We start from the raw sequence: 17,991 nt of genomic DNA, 5'->3' as shown, positions 1-17,991 counted from the left end.
CAAGGTCAATTCCAGGCAAAGATTTCAAAGCAGACCAGGATTTTAGGATGTGCTGTTCAACCTCTTAAAGCACAAAGAAAACTGGGAATGTTGAGAACTGTGGACACTGTGGTTGGTCAAGGAAAAAATGCAGCGGATGAAAAGACAAATCATTCTTACTTCCCTTCGACATCAGAAGTTGTCCAGCAGTGCCATCGACACGGAATGGGCAGAAGCAAGTGGGATCCAGGTGCACTTATCTGAAGAAATCTGTCCAGAAGTTGTCTTCATGAAAGAATTTTAGCCAATAATCCATACCACAACATGGAAACAAGGCTAAGGAGACTCAACTATGCATGAAAAACACAGGAACAGGGGTGGAGAAAAATGTCAGCAGGTTTTCTGGATTGATGAAATTTAAAATATTTGTAGCAGGAGGAAGTTTGTTGGGGGAAGGGCTAGAGAACGTTTTTTTGCAGGCGATTTGTTGGGGAAACAGCTGGTGTTGATGCTTCAATCAGTGCATAATTTTCATTATTACATTGTAATAAAAAAAAAATAGTTCAACTCACCATAATGCAAAATCAGTGGGAAACCTGAGTGTGTCACGATCGCCTACCACCAGGTGCGGACTGTCCCTTGCCAGGTGAGGGTGAAATATGCGTCAATGCGGGTCGAGCAGTGAGATTTTATCTCTCATCCGCCGCACCTCAGTGTAGCGTTCGCGTCAGCTGTGAGGATTGGACGGTGAAGGGGCGGGGGGTGAGAGATGACATCATCTCTCTGCTCTCACACAACACCTCAGACAGTGTTGTGTTCGCGGCCAGCTGGGTGGGTGGAACAGCTGTGATGTGGGGCAGAACGCAAGAGGTGATGTCATCTCTATGCTCGCCTGCTCCTGCCAAACCTCTGAAAGTGCAGCATTCATGGTTCGGCTGCAAACAGACTACGGCCCAGCAGTGGGCCGTGACCCGGGGGTTGGAAACCCCTGACCCTCAGGAATTTATGCCATATTTATTTAAATTCCCATTTCTCTTCTGTGCATTCACTTTCCACTTTGTTCATTGATGAAAATTAAAGATTAGGACTTCTATTTCTGTAAGCATTCTTAATTTACAGCATTTTTCAGGACTGCCTAAAACCATTGCACAGTAGTGTATTATGTATATATGGGCATAGTATATGGGCAAAGAGCCTGAAAGAGGACACCAGATTATGTAATTTCTTGAATAATTGATAAATATTTTTAGTAATACATTGGACTATTTATATATTTATTATTTATAATCACAGAAGAAGCGAACAGGTGAGAGCCTAGAGATGCAAGTTCTTCCTCTAAGTAGTATAATATGGACTCTTGCATAATCTTCCGCACCGAATAGCTGACTCTGGTGTGCATCAGACCTTAAACCAGAACTTCACCCTAAAGGGGAAGTTGCGCATTATGCCCTACCCCACCCACCCCCCCCCCCCCCCCCACCTATTATTGGCACTTGTTGGGTGGGAGAGAAGGGGAAACAGGTACTGTATCTGGCTTTCTAGGACGTCACAGGTCCCAGAAGGCTGAAAGACCACTCACAAAGTTCAGCGCGCCTCACGCATTCCCAGTAGGCAGCTGGCTGTAAATCTGCAAGGGATCACAGTAGGTTGTCTATAGTAAGCATGCTGCCGCCAGGGAACCAGAGACTGGTGAAGAAGTGGTTCAGGTGAGCACAGCACTGGACCCCTGGACAGTTTTCCTTTTATTAAAAAGGAAACAGCTAGAGTATTTGTAGCTGCTGACTTCATTTTAAATCCAAAACGCTGAAGAACTACTTTAATGTTCTGACCAATTAACAGAGTTTCTTCTGTTAAACACAGAATACTTCAAAATTTTCTGCACAAACTATACAAAAATGTTCATTCATAAATCAGTATAAAACACATTTGCCTTAAAATGTTCTTAAAAACAAAAGCTAGTGTACCTTGGATCTTTTGCTTGGTGTATAAGCCTTTGAATTACTGAAAATGAGCCTCACGTCCTTGTACAAATCCATAGGAGATTTGTAAGTCCCAGCATCAAGTTTTTCTTTTACTGTTCCAAAATCCATAGGCGTGTCTATAATGTCTCTATAATCCTATAAAATAAACACATTGTTGTACAACATATCTTTTTCAGAGCTGAAAACATTAAGACAGAGTCCACTTTTTTCCCTAGCTTTAAATTCCATATCTTGGAGTACATTACAGAACACAAGAAACAATTCATAGAGCAGAGTGTGTATATGCATCCATATAACCTGTCCATTAAACTCCAGCTTTGTTAGCAATAAAGAAGATCACAGACCAGGGCCGTCTTTAATATTGATTGGACCCTGGGCAAAAATTTTCACAGGGTCCCCCCCCCCCCCCCCCCCCATGCAATTTCACTCTCCGCTTGCTCTGAGACATACAATAAATAGCAGCTAGACTTAAAATCAGTTTACTGTATCAAATCAGGAAGAAATTGCGATTGGTTGCCAGCAGATAAAAGCAGATCATTACTGCTTATTGAGTGGTTACTAGAGGTTACAGCACACATTACGGCTCACTGATTAGTTGCTAGAGGTTACAGCACATCATCTCCTCACTGCAGGGGAGCATGGTATACATATGAATGATCCTTTATTTAAATATCAATGCTGCCAACTGCAGTTATTTACATATAAATTCCAGTTTTTTACATGTAAACACAGGGTCTGCAGGTGAGTCATCTGTACACAAAAATAGGGCAGAGCTGGGCAGCATTAGTACCAGCACTTCACACAGATATTGGGACACAGCACAGGACTAAAAATTCAAGGGACAGGGGAATTTAAACTGGGATAGTTGGCAAGTATGAGGCAGCTGCTTTGGACCCCACAACAATGACAGGGCCCAGGGCAGCTGCCCCTTTTGCCCTTCCTTAATGATGGCCCTGTCACAGACCAGTAAAAAGGGAGGGACCGGTGTCGTGTACACTGCAAGATATGGAATTTACAGGCACGTCAAAATAACTTATCTTCATCATACAGTAAGTGACACATGGAACCTGGGCATCTCCAAGCAATATTCTAAGGGTGGGCAACAAATTATCTTAACAGTTGCAAGAGGCACCTAGGAATAAACATCACTTTGGACCCTGAGGAAGACCTGAAAGCTAATATACTCCCTTTAGTAGAATTTGTCAAGAGAAAATTGGGAAAATGGATAAAATTACCAATATCAATGGCAGGAACAATACAGCTGATTAAAGCGGAGCTCCACCCTAAAGTAGAGCTTCCGCTCATTGGAACCCCCCCCCCCCCCTCCGGCGCCACAATTGGCACCTTTCAGGGGGGAGGGGGTGCAGGTACCTGTACAGTACAGGTATCTGCACCCACTTCCGGCATAGATATCTGCAGAAGCTACGCCCCTTTCCGCAGAATCTACGCCTCTTTCCGAAGGTCCCCCACTGTCTGCTGGGAAACACACGGATCCCAGAGACAGCGGGGACCATCCTTATTGCGCAGCGCGACTCGCGCATGCGCAGTTGGGAACGGGACATGAAGCCGCAATGCTCCACTTTCTGATTCCCATACCCAAGATGGTGGCGGCAGCACCCGAGAGACGATCGAGAGATCGGCTTCGGGTGCCGACATCACGGGCGCGCTGGGTGGGTAAATGTCCTTATTTTAAAAGTCAGCAGCTGCAGTATTTGTAGCTGCTGGCTTTAAAAAAAAAAAAAAAAAAAAAAAAAACGGCAGACTCCCGCTTTAAGTTTATTGTATTGCCTAAGTGCTTGTAGGCATGGATGAGCATGAATGGGAATGGCCGAGTACGGCTGGGTATGGCCAATTATGGATGGGGGTGGATGGGAGGGCTGAGTATGGATGGATTGATGGATGGATGAGTATTACTGATGGATGGATGGATGAGTGAGCATAGATGGATGGATGGACAAGTATGCTGAGTATGGATGGGTGAGCATGGATGGATGAGTATGCCGAGTATGGATGAGTGAGAATGGATGGATGAGGATGCAGAGCATGGATGGGTATGCATGGATGAATGGATTTGCAGCCCACAGCGCTGCAGCCACCAATCTCTCCTCTCTCCGCTCACATTGGACAGAGGGGAGGCAGGAACCGGAAATCACACTGGTTTGTTTACATGTGATCGCTCCGTCATTTGACGGAGTGTTCACGTGGTAAACGGCCGCGATCCGTGATGCGCTGGGTCCTCTGGACCCAGCGGTCACCGAAGTTCTCGGGTACGCGCCCCAAGAGGCGCGCGAGAGAGCAGGATTCTGGAGGACGTCACTGTACACCCTCCCAGAGCTAAGCAACCGCCCTGTAGCCATCATTTGGCTATGGGCCAGTTGTTAAGTGGTTAAGCAAGATGCAGATAGATTACTTTGTAGGATTAGAAAAATAGGATTTTTGTACTCTTAAAATCCTTTTCTCTGAAGTTCATTGACAGACACAGCTCCAGTAATCTTGACAGTAAGGTTATTATGCCACCTTCAGGAGAGGACTAGGCAGAACGTGTAATACATGTTAAAACCAACAGAACTTTACAGTTCCGCCCAGGGGGCGGTCCCTCTGGTAATAACCCCCCAGCCTGCTTCCTGCGCTAAGTACGTCAATAAGCAGTATAACGTAAACCAACAGGAGGGGAGGGTGCCGTGTCCGTCAAACTTCAGAGAAAGTGATTTTATGGCGAGTACAAAATTTTTTTTTTTTTTTTTTTGTTTATTGACTGACACAGCTCCAGTAATCTTGACCGTAGGGAGGTCCCCAAGCAGTGCCATAATGAGGGGTGGGAAGAGCAACATGACTTCACCCACAACCAGCGGTGCTCCCTAACGGGGGAGGCACCTTCTTAACTAACCGCATCAGAACTTTTGGTCAACAATGCATAAATACTCAAAAATAACTTTTTTTGTAACTGAAGAGTAGAACTGCAACATTACACGGCCGCCTGCAAAACTTTGCGGCCAAAGCAGGCATCAGATGATGCGCTTACATCCACTTTGTAGAATTTTGTAAAGGTGTGAACAGACGACCAAGTCGCCACCTTACACACTTTAGCAACTGACGATTGATGTCGGAAAGCCCAAGAGGTCCTAATTGCCCTGGTGGAATGGGCCGTGACAGGAAAGGGGGGCACCTGCCCCTCCAAGGCGTAGGCCTGGACCACAATCTGTCTGATCCACCTAAAAATGGTGGCGGACATGACCGCCATCCCTTTTTTTGGACCAGCTACTGAAACAAACAGAATCTGACTTACGGAAGCCGTGGTAGACAAATATACCCTTAGAGCCCAGACCATGTCCAGGGAATGGAGGGCCACCTCCTTAGGATGTGTCTGTTTAGGACACAGATGGTAAAACAATGTCTTCATTGATGTGAAAAGCTGAAACCACCTTCGGTAGAAAAGAAAGTTGTGGACGCAACACCACCTTATCCTTGTGGATAACCAGATAGGGCGACTTGTAAGACAAGGCCGCTAGTTCCAAAAGCCCTCCTGGCCGATGTAATGGCCACTAGGAAGAGCACTTTCTGAGAAAGTCAACAAGGGAATTTCCCTGACGTTCTCAATCGGCGGTTTCTGAAGCGCCGATAGCACCAGGTTCAGATCCCATGGGGGCAAGAGTGGACGCACCGGAGGGACTAAATGCCGGATCCCTTGTACAAAAGTGCTCACTAGAGAGTGAGATGCCAGGGGTCATTGAAAAAAAAACAGCCAAAGCTGATATCTGTCCCTTAATGGTGCTTAAAGCCAGTTTCTGGTCTACGACTCGCTGTAGGAACAGCAGGATCCTTGAAACGGAATAAGTGCACGGACGCCACCCCATCTCCTCACACATGGAGATATAGGCCTTCCATGTACGATGGTATATATTCCGAAAAGATTTTCGTTCCCTCAACATAGTTAAAAACACAGAGTCAGACAAGCCCCGGTTCCTTAGCACCTGGCTCTCAACAGCCATGCCGTTAAAACCAGCGATGGTAAAGCAGGATGGGAGTATTGGACCTTGAGACAGGTGGTCTTCTCGCATCGGTAGCCACAGGCAGAGTCCGCAACCAGGCGTACTAGGTCGGCGTACCAGGGAAGCCAAGGCCAATCAGTATCACTGGAATCCCCTCGCCTTCACTCTGCGGAGCAGACGTGGTCAAAGTTTTAGCGGAGGAAAGGCGTAGATCAGTCGGTACTGATGACATGTCCGCTCCCGGATCTCTTGTCCGGGATACGAATCTTGGCACCCTCCGATTGAGTCAGGCGGCCAGGAGATCCACGTTTGGTGTACCCCACCGCAGGCACAGAAGCCTGAACACCTCCGGATGCAACAACCAACCATTCTCCTGGGTCTAGCATCTGGTGACTTAGATAGTCCACCTGCCAGTTTTCTACTCCGGGGTTGTAAACGGCCCGACAGGGCCGGTACATGTCGTACGTGAGCGACCTCCCATACTGCAGCCGAGCTTCTTGTTCCTCCTTGATGGTTGACATATGCCACTGCCATGGAGTTGTCTGACTGGATCCTGATCGGACGCCCTCTTAGTCTCATCGACCTTGTAGAGAGGCATAGCCTGATCGCTCGGGGCTCGAGCACATTGATCGCAACTTGGATTCCTCCCCCGACCAGAGGCCCTGGGTCGACTGTACTCCCATTACTCCAACCCAGTCTGTCAGGCTAGCGTCCATTGTGATCACTGTCCAATGTAGAGGTAGGAACAACTTCCCTGAACGAAGTGCTGAATCTGCCAATCCAGGGATAACAGATTTGCCCCATTTTGTCAATATCTCCTTCTGCAAGACTCTGGTGTGAAACTGGGCGTATGGTACCACCTCGAAGGAGGCCACCATGAGGCCCAGGACTCACATGCAAAAGCTCAGCGACGACCACCTACGGTTCATCATATGGGTATGTGCAGGTACGCCTCCTGCATGTCCAAGGAGGCCAGGGAGTCCCCCTGATGGAGTGCAGACACAACTGAGCAAACTGATTCCACTATGAACCTCTGTACTTTTACAAAGCAATTGAGGGCTTTTGGGTCCAAGATTGGACTTACTGCTTCCTTTTTGGGGACTACAAACAGATTGGAATAGAACCCCTGAAAACTTTCCGTTTCCGGAAAAGGCACTATTACCCTGCGGCTTAGCAGGTCCCTTACTGCCCCTAATAGAGCCGGGATTAAGGGTATGTTGGAGGGGAAGAATCTGTTTGGTGGCCAAGAGAGGAACTCTATCGTGTAGCCTGATGAAATCAGTTCAGAGACCCATTGGTCGGACAGCTGAGAGGCCCACCGGGCTGCAAACTCCCGAAGACGACCCCCACCCTTCATGTGGTAGCACTTTTGTTCACAGGCTTGCGAGTTCAGGGATGCTTCTGTCCCTCCGAAGTCGCCCTGTCGGACTGGGAGCGTTTAGCCGAAGTCTCGGACGGACTTTTTTTGAGCGGAAAATGAGGGCCATTGCTTGTGGTGTGGCTCCTTAGTCTTCCTGGCCTGTGGTTGCAAGGTGCTCTTCCCACCTGTAACATTGTTAATAATGTCATCCAACAAGGCTCCAAATAGCCGCTCACCAAGGAAGGGTAGATTCATAAAGGCTTTTTTAGTCAAATCTGGTGCCGCAGCACCAAAGCTGACACTGAAGCCCTGGAGAGCAAAGGAAGCGTATCCAGGGCCACGTCACAAACATGCTTAAGGCTATGCACTAACTGGTATGCTAGTTCCACGCAGACTTATGTAGCCTGCTGCTTCTCCAATTCACGGTGAAAAAGATTTACCCGTTCAGTAAGTGTCTGCGACACTAGTGCTGTGGCCAGTACTGGGCGTATTGCTGACCACCACAATCTTAAACAAGGAATGGGCCACTGCCTCGGCTTTCCTGTCGCTAGGGTCCTTAAATGCAGAAGTCCCCTCTACCGGGATCATGGTTACTTTATTTAACCTGGATACTGGGGGGTCCACTACCGGGGGAGCTGACCATTTTTTAAGAAGGCTCTCCTCAAAGGGGTATCCCGCCATTATTGTTTTGGGGACCGAGAAGGTCCGCTGCGGTCTTACCCCTTCCTTGTATATGAACGTATCGAAATAAGTCAGATACAGAAACCCCTAGGTGTATGGGCTGGCTTACGGGACCTGAAAGGGACTGCTACTTCAGCAGAGGATCCTGCTGCATCCCAAATCTTCAGGGTATCATTCACAGCTGTGATAAGTTCTCCAACTAGCGTTTTGTCTTGCGCAGACCCGGATGGGGAATCATCCTCACTGTCCGATTGGTCCTGGTCAGCATCATCGGACACATCAGCAGGCAGGGGCAGTCAGTCGCTGCGGGTCCCAAGTCTGCGTCAGAGCTCTCACCCGAAGGACAACCCACATCAGGTAGACTTCCAGTGGAACTGTATAGCATCCCCTCTGCTAACTCACTCATTGCATAACGTACAGTGCACCAAGGTAAGCTTTCAACGCAGGATCCAGTGCCTGAAGAAAACATTACAGGCCAGCCCTGCTATGATGAGCTCTGGGTATGGTTCCCAAGGTGTAGAAGATTATCAATTTGGAAACTGCTAGTGAGCCTTGAAGGCAGCAAGCAGTCAGATGCTGACAGAAGTGACAGTTGAAAAAGGAAAATCCTCCCCAAAGGTAGGAGGTGCCCATCACCTAAGAAAACTAGCAAAAAACGTGTGTCAGAGTGAGTGGGGTTATATGGATACACTAGAGCAGGGGTAGCGAATTAAAATTCAAGGGGGTCCAGTAAAAAAAAAAAAAATACAAAATTTCGACCGAGGTCCAAATCACAAGTCTGTGACATTAAACATTGTATGCGTCTACTTTCCTTTTTTGGCTGTGTTCTCTAGCGCTTTTCTTACCATTTCCTCCACACACTCTGGTAATACTCTGTAAATGTCCCCAATAGTGTTCCCCCTTAAAATCAGGTGCCCCTACCACAGTAATTCATTACATCGGGTGCCCCCATCAGACTACCCACATAAATCGCGTGCCCCCATCAGACTACCCACATAAATCAGGTGCCGCCATCAGCGTGCCCCTTACGTAAATGTACCCACCAGCATGCCCCTTAAGTAAATGTGCCCGCCGGCGGGCACATTTACGTGGCACGCCGGTGGGCACATTTACGGGGCACGCCGGTGGGCACAAACTATGCCCATCAGTGTGCCTCTTATGTTAAGGGGCACTGATAGGCACATTTTGTTGTGCCCGTCAGAGTGAACCTTACATTAAATGTGCCCAGAGTGCCCCTGTAAAAACCCCACATACCTTGTGGCTGGCAGGGATCAGGAGGTAAAAAGCTGCAAGGACGAGAGGTGCGCCGGAGTCTTGCTGAAGGGCGGGGCGCACGCACAATGTCATTGGTTGCAGGGCGCTCGCTTTCCCAGAAACCAATGACTGCTGCGCAGAGCAGTGGGGATGTGGCGCTGTACACTGGCGGCCCAACAGTAGCGTCACTCGGTCCACGCTTTTATCGGAGGCCGCCATTTAGTGCCGGCTGCACTAGAGGGTGGGCCCAGAAAAGCTTTTGCCAGTGCCGATCAGCTGAAAGTAGCAGCATATGTCTATGGTCTATGACTCAATTTCCCAGTGCCCCGCACTGTATGATAAAGATATGTTACAAAATATACATTCATGAAAACCACTGACTTTTTAAAACGGTGTTAAATTACAACAAATTTTTAGCTTAAAGAAAAAGCAAGAAAAGTGGGGGGGAATGTTTATTAAATCTACTCCCATTTGAACTACAAAAAAAATTACATGAAGGCCCCAGCCTAAAACTAAAATACTTACAGAATACTCATGAACATCAACAGGGTGCCTAAAAGGTTCAGAGTCTTCACACTGAAAAATTAGATTTAACAGCTCCTGGCATTGCTTCTTCCAAGACTGTAGATCATAGGACTGGGCTCGGCTACGCAGTGTTCTCCTTGGCTGGTATTCCTACAATTAGCAAGCAATACTTAGAATTTCAGATTTGAAAATTCAGTGATATCTTGTATAACAAAAATTCCAATAGAACGACCAATATAAAGCCAGCCTAAGTGCTGTGTTCTGATCTGTGATGCAATTTGCCAACCTTTCATGAAATTATTAAAAGGTTGGCCGTTTGATTGATTCGCTTGTTTCATTTGAGTCTCCCTTTAATGTTGAGGTCTGTGTGTAAACATCTGCAAGGCAACTAGGATTTTCAGAAGGAAGCCAGGTATGGCAGTCCCATACACTTCAAGCACTCATTAAAAAAAGGTCAAATACTGTAGGGAGTGTAGCTCCTATTTAAACTGCCTAGGAGAACTAATGTATTTCCTTCAGCCCTGCTGAATAATGGCAAGCCCCCCCCGCCTTTTGTTAAATAAAGGAGAAGTAGGACCAGTTTATTTGCCCATACTTCTGTGGGTCACAGGAATGCACTTAGCTCTGCACTCCTGTGACCCAGATTCAGCGGACTAAGGTAACAGTCACCAATCTGCTCATTGAAGACCGGGAACTGAGTGGTCAGCAGTCCGATTGTGGAATTCACTGTGCAGAGGCGGCCAGGGACAGATGCCACATCCACCTAGGTGAGTATGTAGGTTTGTTATTTGGAACTCAAACACTTCTCTGAATTATATTTTTCAGATCTGCCTTTCTTCAGCCTGACCTTGTTCTAGTCCCCATGTCCGCTTGTTCTCCGCTACTGTGCCACTTCTAGGCCTTCACTCTTCTCAAGAAAAAACACTGCCATCAGTGGAACCTCTCAGCCTTCCCTTCCTTCTACAGTGGGACCCCCCCTGACCGACTGTCACCCAGAGAAGGGTATAAATTCTCAATATTGCCCATGGGGACCAGATACTTAGAACACCAACTGCCTGGCTTAGAGCTTTTTTGGGAATCTCCATTGTGGGACACTGTCATGACTTCCTGTGAGGAGAGCAGGCATTGTTGATCCTAGTGGGAAACACATGGCTGAGGGACTTAGTGCCTTGCAAGATTAGGCTGGAATCAGCCTGGTCTGGTTTCAGTGTTGGAAACTGTCACCTGTGTTACCTTGCTGCAAAGGTCCACAGCAGGTACAGTGCCTTGCAAACGTATTCACCCCCTTGGCTTTTTACCTATTTTGTTACATTACAGACTTTAGTTCAATGTTTTTTTTTTTATCTGAAATATACAGTATGTGATGGATCAGAACATAATAGTCTAAGTTGGTGAAGTAAAATTAGAAAAATATATACATAAAACTATTTTTCAGAAATAAAAAAAACAAAAACTGATAATTGACATGTGCATATGTATTCACCCCCATTATTAGGGCCATAAAAAGCTCTGGTGTAACCAATTACCTTCAGAAGTCACATAATTAGTGAAATGATGTTCACCTGTGTGCTAAGTGTCACATGATCTGTCATTACATACACACACCTTTTTGAAAGGCCCCAGAGGCTCCAACACCTAAGCAAGAGGCACCACTAACCAAACACTGCCATGAAAACCAAGGAACTCTCCAAACAAGTAAGGCACATTGTTGTTGAGAAGTACAAGTCAGGGTTATGTTATAAAAAAATATCCAAACCTTTGATGATCCCTAGGAGTACCATCAAATCTATCATAACCAAATGGAAATAACATGGCACAAAAGCAAACCTGCCAAGGGACGGCCACACAAACACTCATGGACCGGGCAAGGAGGGCATTAACCAGCAGCACAGAAGACCTAAGGTAACCCTGGAGGAGCTGCAGAGTTCCACAGCAGAGACTGGAGTATCTGTACATAGGACGACAATAAGCCGTACGCTCCATAGATTTGAGCTTTTTGGCAGAGTGGTCAGAAGAAAGCCATTACTTTCAGAAAAACACAAAATGGTACGTTTTGAGTTTGTGAAAAGACATGTGGGAGACTCTCAAAATGTATGGAGGAAGATGCTCTGGTCTAATGAGAGTAAAAACAGGATTTTTAAAACAGCTTACCTGTAAAATCAATTTTCTTTGATGTACATCAGGAGACACAGAGCCATAGTACTTTGTGGGTTATAGGGCCACTGATAGGTGATGGACACTGGCATGCCCTAAGGCAAGAAGAGTACTCCCTATATAACCCCTCCCACTACTGGGAGTCCTCAGTTTTGTAGCCAAGCAATACAAGTGTATACCAAGAAGGGAGGGACCTCTGTGTTCCCTGATGTACATCAAAGAAAAGGATTTTACAGGTAAGCTGTTTTAAAAATCCCGTTTTATTTTCTTACATCAGGGGACACAGAGCCATAGTACTTACCATGTGGGATGTCCCATAGCAATGGCAACAGAAGGGAGGGAGACAACAAAAAACAGGATGCCAGAGGATTCATACTGCAGCCTGCAGTATACCGCGCCCAAAGGCAATATCCTCACGACCTTTAATATTGATTTGATAAAATCTGAAGCTTGAACAATCACTTGACAAATCCATTTGAAAAATAGTGGATTTTGACGCGGCCTGTCCACATTTTGGACCGTCTGGCAGTACAAACAAAACATGTGTTTTGCGAACATGAGCGGTCGCCTTTAAATAGACTCTGATCGCTCTTACATCAAGGGAATGTAGTGCCTTCTCTTACCTAGAATGAGGCTCTGGGGAGAAAGAAGGAATAAAAATATCTTTTTTTTTAAATGAAAACCTGGTACCACTTTTGGTTGGAATTCAGGATGAGGACATAAAACCGCCTCATCCTTATGCATGATCAAATATGGCTCTTTACAAGACAGAGATGCTAGTTCTGATACTCTTCTAGCAGAAGAAATGGCAATCAGAAAGATGATCTTTCTTGTCAAAAAAAGACCAGGGCAATTTCTCGTAAAGGCTCAAACGCCTGATTCAGCAAAGCCGATTAGACCAAATTCAAATCCCAAGGATTAGAGGTGCCTTGATAGGCGGATTAATCCGTGTTACCCTCTGAATAAGTTATGCACCAAGATGGGGAAGCAAGAGGCTGTTGAAAGGAAACACTGACAGAGAAGGCCTGGATCTGGCCCTTGATGCTGTTGATTATAGCTCGTGTATTTTAGGGAGGCAGCAACCTCTTGATAAAGACAAAAATAAAAAATAAAAATTAATAAACAATTTTTTTTTTTGGTAGTGTGCTAGCACGTATTTATCTTCCTATCTATTGTGTTTTACTCCATAAGCGCGGCTCTTTTTCTGTATAATTGCTTAATTTCAGATACCATTTGCAGGAAATCAAGGATCCTGCCTATGACATGCCTTCCAGACTCTACAGTAAATGATTCCGGAAGCTGGATTCCTGGCATTAATCAAAGTAGACACTATTTGAAGGAGATCACCCATGATCCTTTATAAAGTGGAATTCAACAGTCAAACCTGTTAAATTTTTCATCCATAAGGTAGGATAGAATACCGGACCTTGTGCGAGAAGTTCTGGCTATAATGGCAGGACTCCTACTGCCATCTTATGATCTCGGTAAATCAAGATCTTCTGGGGCCACCAGAATCACCTCCTTTCAATCCTGCATGAACCTGAGGAGAAGGCGCGGACGTAGCAGAAGTGAAGGAAATGCATAGATCAGTAAAAAACTGATCCCATGGGAGGACTAATGCGTCTGTTCCACCTACTAGCGGATCTCTTGTTCCCAACATAAAGTTGTCGACTTTGTTGTATACTCTTGACGCGAATAGGTCCATGTCCGGAACACCCCATCTCTGACAAAGCTAGGAAGAGGTCTGGGCGAAGAGACCATACTCCCGGAAATAATTGTTGGCAATGCTAGTCCATCTGCCAACTCTATTCCTGGAATGAAAGTTGCCGATAGGCAAGGAATGTTGTGTTCTGCCCAAGCTGGAACATTATTCACCTCTTTTTGGGCTGCACGACTTCTCGTGCCCCCCCCCCCCCCACCTGGTGATTGACTTAAGCCACAGCCGAGGCCTTGTCGGACTGAATCCTGACAGGGCAGTCCCGTAGTCTGACCGTCCCAGATTCTAGGGCCAGACGTACTGCCCGAATTTTCCAAAATGTGGATAGGCAAGGTCCTCTAACCTGGACCATCTCCCCTGGACAGAATCTTCTTCCCGAGCTGCTCCCCAGCCTAGAAGGCTGGCATCTGTTAACACTTCCCAGGATACAGGTAGAAAAGATTTTCCCTTTTGCTGGATAACCACCAATTTAGGCTCTGACTTACGTTGGGAGGCCAAGCGTATTTGGGAAAAAACAAAGGCCTGAATCCTTTTATTCCAGACCGACAGGAAGATGTTTTGAAGCAGTCCTGAGTGAAAACTGCACGTAAGGGACAGCCTCGAAGGAGGCCACCATTTCCCCCCAACAATCTCCTGCCCAGCCGAATGGAAAACATTTTCTTTGTTTTGATAAGTTGAATTAGTTCTACAATGCAATCGATTCTCATCTGGGGTAAGAATACCTTCTTCTGTACGGTATCCATAACCTACCCCAAGTACTGTAATCTCCTTTGTGGTTTTAAGGAGGATTTCCTAGGTTGAGTATCCAACCCAGAGATTCTGCAATCAGACTCTGGTTTAGTCCTGAGACTGAATGATCTATTAAAGGTAGATTGTCTAAATAGGCTAGGACAGTTATGCCTTGAGCCCTTAATCTGGCTAAAGGAGGTGCCAGAATCTTTCACAACACCCGTGGTGCCATGGCTAAACCAAATGGCAGGGTCACAACTAAAATTATGATTTTATATTTCAAAGCGCAGAAATTTCTAGTGAGTGGGAAAATTTGGCACATGGAGATATGAATCTTTGATATCGATTAAAGCCAAAAACTCACCTCTCTTTGCAGGATGGACACAACCTATCGGATTGTGCAAAAGGATCAGATGTTTAAGTTTCGATTCAGATCTTTGAGATCTAGAATAGGTCTTAGCTCCCCGTTTGGTTCTGGAACAGTGAAAGTTTTGAATCAAACCCTGTGCCCTGTTCCACCAAGGGAACCTCTGATATCACCGACTGGGATAATAGATGATCCAGAGCCATAAAGACTTATTTTCTCTGGATCCTTGGGAACATTTTCCCTTAGAAAAAACAAGGAGGCAAACTCCCAGAACTCTAGTCGTAACCTAGAGAAAAACTGCAGAAACCACCCATCTGTCTTGACATTGTTTCTACCAGATCTTGAGAATTGCAGGAGCTCCCCTCCCCCACCCGAGCGAGCGGGGGTGCCCCTACATGAGGAGGCTTTAGCATTCTGCTTTGTGGGCTTTCTGCCCCAAGATATCTTCTGATCCTGGTGCTTCCCCTTGAACCTGACGGTTGAGGCAGTCGAGACTGCCTAGAGCCTGATGCCCCTAGCACAGGAGAGGCAGCACGATTAAAGGAGAAATATTTGAACAACTTCTTTACTGGTAAAAGAGAGCTTTTCCCATTAGAGATCCTTTGGATGTACTTATCCAGAGCGTCTCTAAATAGCCATTCACCATGAGGCTGGGTTCACACTGCTGCGGTGACGAGATCGGATGTGATTCGCACCACACTGCAAATCACATCCGATCTCTGTGCATTCAGCCATACAGATAGTATGGCTGAATTTGCATCGCATCCGGCCCAAACTCGCACAGGACCCTTTTTTTGATCTTCAGCAGAATGGGATCGCATTGGGTGTCCACACCATGCGATCCGATTCCTGTCAGAGATTGCAGATAGCACTGCGATATGCGAACTGATCTGGGGGTGGCATTAACTTTTCACTGACACTCCCAGCAGTTCACATAGGGCAGTGTGAACTTCCGTCGGGAGGCATGCGATGCGGGAACCCGCAGCGGATTCGCAGTGTTCCCACATCGCAGCAGTGTGAACCCAGCCTGAAAGGGAAAACTGGCTAAGAGCTTTTTACACGGTGCTTCGGCTGACCAATTTTTCCGCCACAGAACTCTGCGAGAATGCACTAGTCCAAGCACAAGCCATGAGGCTTAAATGATAGAGCCTTTCATAGCATCTACTGTGAAACATAGTGCATCTGATACACTAGCCCATTGCTGGGCCTGTTGATCAGGCAGAACTTTATGTCCACAAACTGTTCCTTAATGGACCGAGAGACACCAATTGCAGCAAGAACCGGCTGCACTACTGAACTTGCTAAAGACATTGTTTTTAGAAACTTTATCTGTTGGATCCTTTAACATCAGTGCATTATCCACTGGACATGTGAGATTCTTGCTCACTGAGGCAATTGCAGCATCAATTGCTGGAACCCCCCCATTTTCTTAGAAATCCTCTTCCATGGGATAAAGTGTGGAGAATTTCTTAGGAGGACAATATTGTTTATCCGGATGTTCCCATTCAGAATACACAAGCTTCTTTAGCCATGCATGAATAGGAAAAAACATCCACAGATGGGGGAGGTTCTAATGAACCCAATTAGAGGTGGGTTCCTCAAAAGCAGGCAGCAAAAAGGTTGAGTAAGGGAGTACACAAGCAACCTGTCTTGTGATGCTACTCCTTCCGTATTAGGATCCTCAGAAGAGGATAAATAAGTAACTTCCAAATATTTGGGAAGATGTACCTGATCCCCAGCCTCCTGCACCTCAATAAGAGGGTCCTGAGCACTAGATGGGAATCTGCTATGTTTAGCCCCACTATGGAGAGACATCATAGCATCAATCTTCTTTCCAAATTACAAATGGTAGAAGAAAAAACCTCTTGTATGATACAGGGACTGAAGTGTTTATGCAACAGCAGTTTCCCCTGACGGCTCAATCTGACCAGCCGCATCCCTCTCAGAGGAGGACGACATTCTTTTGGAAATGGATTTAGTTTATAGTGAAAACCATTGACCCCTTTAGAACCCTTAGAGGAGTCCCTGGTCTTATTACCACTCATAGCAAAAGAACGTACACTTTAGCTGCTATTAATCCTAGCCTGGTAAGGTATAATGTGTCAAAGGGAAATGCCTGTATCACTAACCTGAACAAGCCATCCTTCTCATGTGTCCCTCCACAGCCAGCAGCAGCTACACATACACGGCGCTTTAACACTCCCTCCATGTGTGCCCGGCATCGGACGCTGCTAGCCATGCCCCCCCCCCCGCCCCCCGCGCACGAGCGGTGACGGCTCAGGCATCCTGTAAAAACAGCTGACATGGGGGGGGAGTGGCCACGCGGTCTGTTTTTTTTTTTTTTACAAAAAGGAAACTGCTTTTATGTCAATCTCCCGAAGGGGAAGAAAAACAATATTGGGGACGCAGGAGCAGAACCGGACCCCCCTTTCTTAACAGAGGATCTGTTGTGGCCGGAGTAGAGGAGAAAAGAAAGGCTTCTGCACTGTTTACAGCATCAGGTCAGTGAGTGCTCAATACAGCCCCCAGTGGTGACACATAGGCATGACAGCATTATACATAGAAGGAAAAATTCCTGAGAAAATCTCCCTTACCTTTTCCTCGCAGCAGGGTTATCCGAGATAAAAACCCAATCTTCACCCTTCACGGTGGGCTTTGAGACCTTTAGGAAACCTTCAGGAACAGGGGAACCTCAGGTTACCCACAATCATTGACCTGCGACTGCACCCTACCAGTAAAAACTTTATGGCCTTACTACCAAAAAGTACTGGATCCCAGGGTCCAGCTCTCTAAAGAGAAGCGTTCGCAAGCAAAACCTTGTTTCTTCGGACACGAGGCCCGGGTACCATCCATTTAGCCCATGAAAGGACAACAGAACAGATCCGGTCAGCATGGCTAGCCCAAGCAGGGAAGCTTTCAGTCGAGTTCAGCATATCACATCTTTACTCGTGACCAACATCTTAGACACTGGCGAAAAAACTGAAGACTCCCAGTAGTGGGAGGGGTTATATAGGGAGTACACTTCTTGTCTTACGGCGTGCCAGTGTCCATCACCTATCAGTGGCCCTATAACCCACATAGTAAGTACTATGGCTCTGTGTCCCCTGATGTAAGAAAAGAAATTGGACTTTTTGGCCAAAGAAAATGCTATGTCTGGCGCAAACCCAAAACAATCACATCACCCAAAGAACACCATCCCTACAGTGAAATATGGTGGTGGCAGCATCATGCTGTGGGGATGATTTTCAGCAGTC

At 46.4% G+C, this 17,991-nt stretch overlaps 1 protein-coding gene across 2 annotated transcripts in view; it reads right to left on the bottom strand.

The window, feature by feature from the left end:
* PHIP (PHIP subunit of CUL4-Ring ligase complex) overlaps positions 1-17,991 on the bottom strand; it is a 232,351-nt gene that overhangs the window by 29,257 nt on the left and 185,103 nt on the right. For both annotated transcript variants that reach the window (XM_077487347.1, XM_077487346.1), the window contains 2 exons: positions 9,771-9,920; positions 1,944-2,096 (listed from right to left, as the gene is read on the bottom strand). In XM_077487347.1, the coding sequence (XP_077343473.1) occupies positions 1,944-2,096; positions 9,771-9,920 (303 nt within the window). The remainder of the gene's footprint in view (positions 1-1,943; positions 2,097-9,770; positions 9,921-17,991) is intronic.

The sequence above is a fragment of the Lithobates pipiens genome, unplaced genomic scaffold (genome assembly GCF_037356315.1).
Source record: "Lithobates pipiens isolate NorthernLeopardFrog02 unplaced genomic scaffold, aLitPip1_a1.2 Scaffold_18, whole genome shotgun sequence".
NCBI lineage: Eukaryota > Metazoa > Chordata > Amphibia > Anura > Ranidae > Lithobates > Lithobates pipiens.
The sequence above is the reverse complement of the archived record's forward strand: the minus strand, read 5'-3'. Positions and strand labels throughout refer to the sequence as shown.